This window comes from Notothenia coriiceps, unplaced genomic scaffold, assembly GCF_000735185.1.
Source record: "Notothenia coriiceps isolate Sejong01 unplaced genomic scaffold, NC01 NC01_scaffold00013237, whole genome shotgun sequence".
Lineage (NCBI taxonomy): Eukaryota > Metazoa > Chordata > Actinopteri > Perciformes > Nototheniidae > Notothenia > Notothenia coriiceps.
The window spans coordinates 311-2,866 of NW_011345938.1; the positions used below are offsets into that span (position 1 = coordinate 311).

Here is a 2,556-nt window from a genome sequence, read left to right on the forward strand (position 1 = left end):
AACCCAAATACCTGAACTTTCTACTTCTCACATTTTCCAAACAGGCTGGTTCCTTTAGTTTGAATGTGTGTTTGGTGGCGTGATCATTATTATTTAGAGTCATTGCGTGCCTATTGATTTGAACACGATCCGTGTATCCATCATTTCCTGGTCTTCTCTAAAGAAGAGGGACCAATGGAAACGTTGTCATGTTGCCGTTGTTCAGCATGGAAACATTCATTAGCTAACAATGACATTATTGTTCTATTAATATAAAGGGAGGTCAGGTACTCTTTAAAACAGCTGCTAGTTATGGGTACTTTTTACTGAAGTACATTTCAAAGCCTCTTTACTTTTACTTGAGTAAAGAAGTTTAGTCAGTACTTCTACTTCACCAGAGTATTTTTAAACACGAGTCTCTGTACTTCTACTTGAGTAAAGGACGTGTGTACTTTTGCCATCTCTGTTTCTCTCAGCTCTCCGCAGCCGATCGGGGCGATCCATCATTAATGGAAACTGGGCGATCGACCGGCCAGGGAAGTATGAGGGAGCGGGAACCATGTTCACATACCGGCGCCCCAACGAGATTAGAAGCACCGCCGGAGAGTCCTTCCTCGCTGAAGGGCCCACAAACGAGATCCTGGACGTTTATGTAAGTCACAAATGAACTCAGACCTTCAGATATCAACATACTGACTCTCCTTCTCTTATATTTACACTCACAAGCTTACATTTGGAATGACTTCTATTTAAATGAATGTCTCTAACTGTCGCTGATTAAGGTATAGCAATGCAGTTTAACAAACACGGTTATAGTTGTGACTTTCCCGGGAAATAGCAAATCGCACATAGTTAGGGAAGCATTTCCATCATCAAGCAGGTTGGTCTGCCAGAGAGGAAAACACTGCCACCACCTCTAAGATGATTAGTCAACAATGTTCTTTTGGTTTTTGATTTTGTTATGCTGTTTTCATACTGAATAACTTATTTTAGAAAGAAACGTTTGATCACACATCTAACAAACATAGGATTTAAAGTGGAGATTTTTTCAATTATTTCCGCTTCGACCTAAGAAACAAAGATTTGTAATTTAAATAATCCCTTTTTTTAATGGCACATATTATTAAAGTACGACAACTCTTTAAATATTTGAAGGTAAAGGATATCATTTTATAATTGATCTTCTTTGCCTCAGATGATCTTCCAGCAGCCAAACCCTGGTATTCACTACGAGTACACAATCCCTGAGAAACCAGTGGATGCTCAGCCAACCAACCACAGACCAGAAGGTAAAAAGACCCCTGTTTACCCCCTGCTAACGGTTTTATACTAAAGCATTGTCTGACTGCTTGTCTAACTCATGCGTCTGTGTCTTAGGGAACGCTGTGAATGGACAGGGAGGATACGACCATCACAGAAACACTCACCAGGAAAACTACAACCCAGCAGGGGGGGGTCGGGACCCTCCTCGCCTCCCAGATAATCAGGTTCCTGCTGTGCAGCCGCCCAGACGCCCCAGAGACTACAACTGGAAGATGGCGGGAACTACAGAGTGCAGCGCTTCCTGTGGGAAAGGTCAGTATTTCCTCTGACATCTCACACAATCATAACGGTACGTCCACACGGCAGCTTTGAAAAAATCTTGAAAATCTTCGAGCTGGGCGTGTCTGAGAGCTTGGGGATTTTTTGCGAGCAACGCGTCCAACAACCAATCACATGAATCTCCCGCCCCCGACATACAAAGCAAAAAACCCCGGGGATTTTATGCGAGCAATATATATATATATATATATAAACTCCCCAAACAGGCGAAAACCTACCAGTTTCACCCACTGTCTCTGCCACCTCCCTCCATGCCTGGTTCCTCCGGTTTGTATCCCGGTAAATTGTTCTGGTCGTAAAGAACCGGGTGATTTGCTACCGTAATTTCTCGTTTGGAATATGAGGAAATGAACTGCAGTATGTCTCTCCCAGCTTGCACGCGGTTTGATTGGCTAGCGCTTGTACTGTCAGATTTGCATAAACGGGATTTGATTGGCTGACGCTTCCAGCTCAGCTTCAAAAGTTGAACATTGCTCAACTTTTGAATCCTGAAAATCCTGAAAATCCTGAAAATCCTGGAAATCTTCGCTTTGCTTCCCCACAATGCAGTTCTTCTCTGCCCATTCAAAGTCAATGGGCAGAGAAGCGTTGGAAGATTTTTTTTAAGCTGCTGTGTGGACGTACCGTAAAAGAAACCTGAGGATGACAACAGTTACGATTTCATTGAAAACACGCAATTTGTATTTATTTTAAAAATGATTAACCTTCACCAAAGTGTTTTGTTGTTCGCTTGATTAAGTAAAAACATCTGGTCAGATTTTAAAGACGTAGGCATTTCGAGCGATTACCCAAAATATGGTTTAAGCTCGCTGATTCGATGTTTTAGCCGCAATGCATGCTGGGATTTGGTGTTTATATGATATGAAATCGAAAAAACATTAAAAAATAAATAAATAATACTTAATTCCGAGTGCTCTTGCTTTTCTCTTTGAAAGTCATCACATAACGGCATTGTAATACACGAGGTTCGGTCTG

General features: G+C 41.8%; 1 protein-coding gene across 1 annotated transcript in view; it reads left to right on the forward strand.

Moving 5' to 3' along the window:
- Positions 1-455: 455 nt before the first annotated feature.
- LOC104947859 (thrombospondin type-1 domain-containing protein 4-like) overlaps positions 456-2,556 on the forward strand; it is a gene marked incomplete at both ends in the record, with an annotated part of 3,562 nt that continues 1,461 nt past the window's right edge. The window contains 3 exons of the mRNA XM_010773973.1: positions 456-631; positions 1,175-1,268; positions 1,357-1,554. Coding sequence (XP_010772275.1) covers positions 456-631; positions 1,175-1,268; positions 1,357-1,554 — 468 coding nt within the window. The remainder of the gene's footprint in view (positions 632-1,174; positions 1,269-1,356; positions 1,555-2,556) is intronic.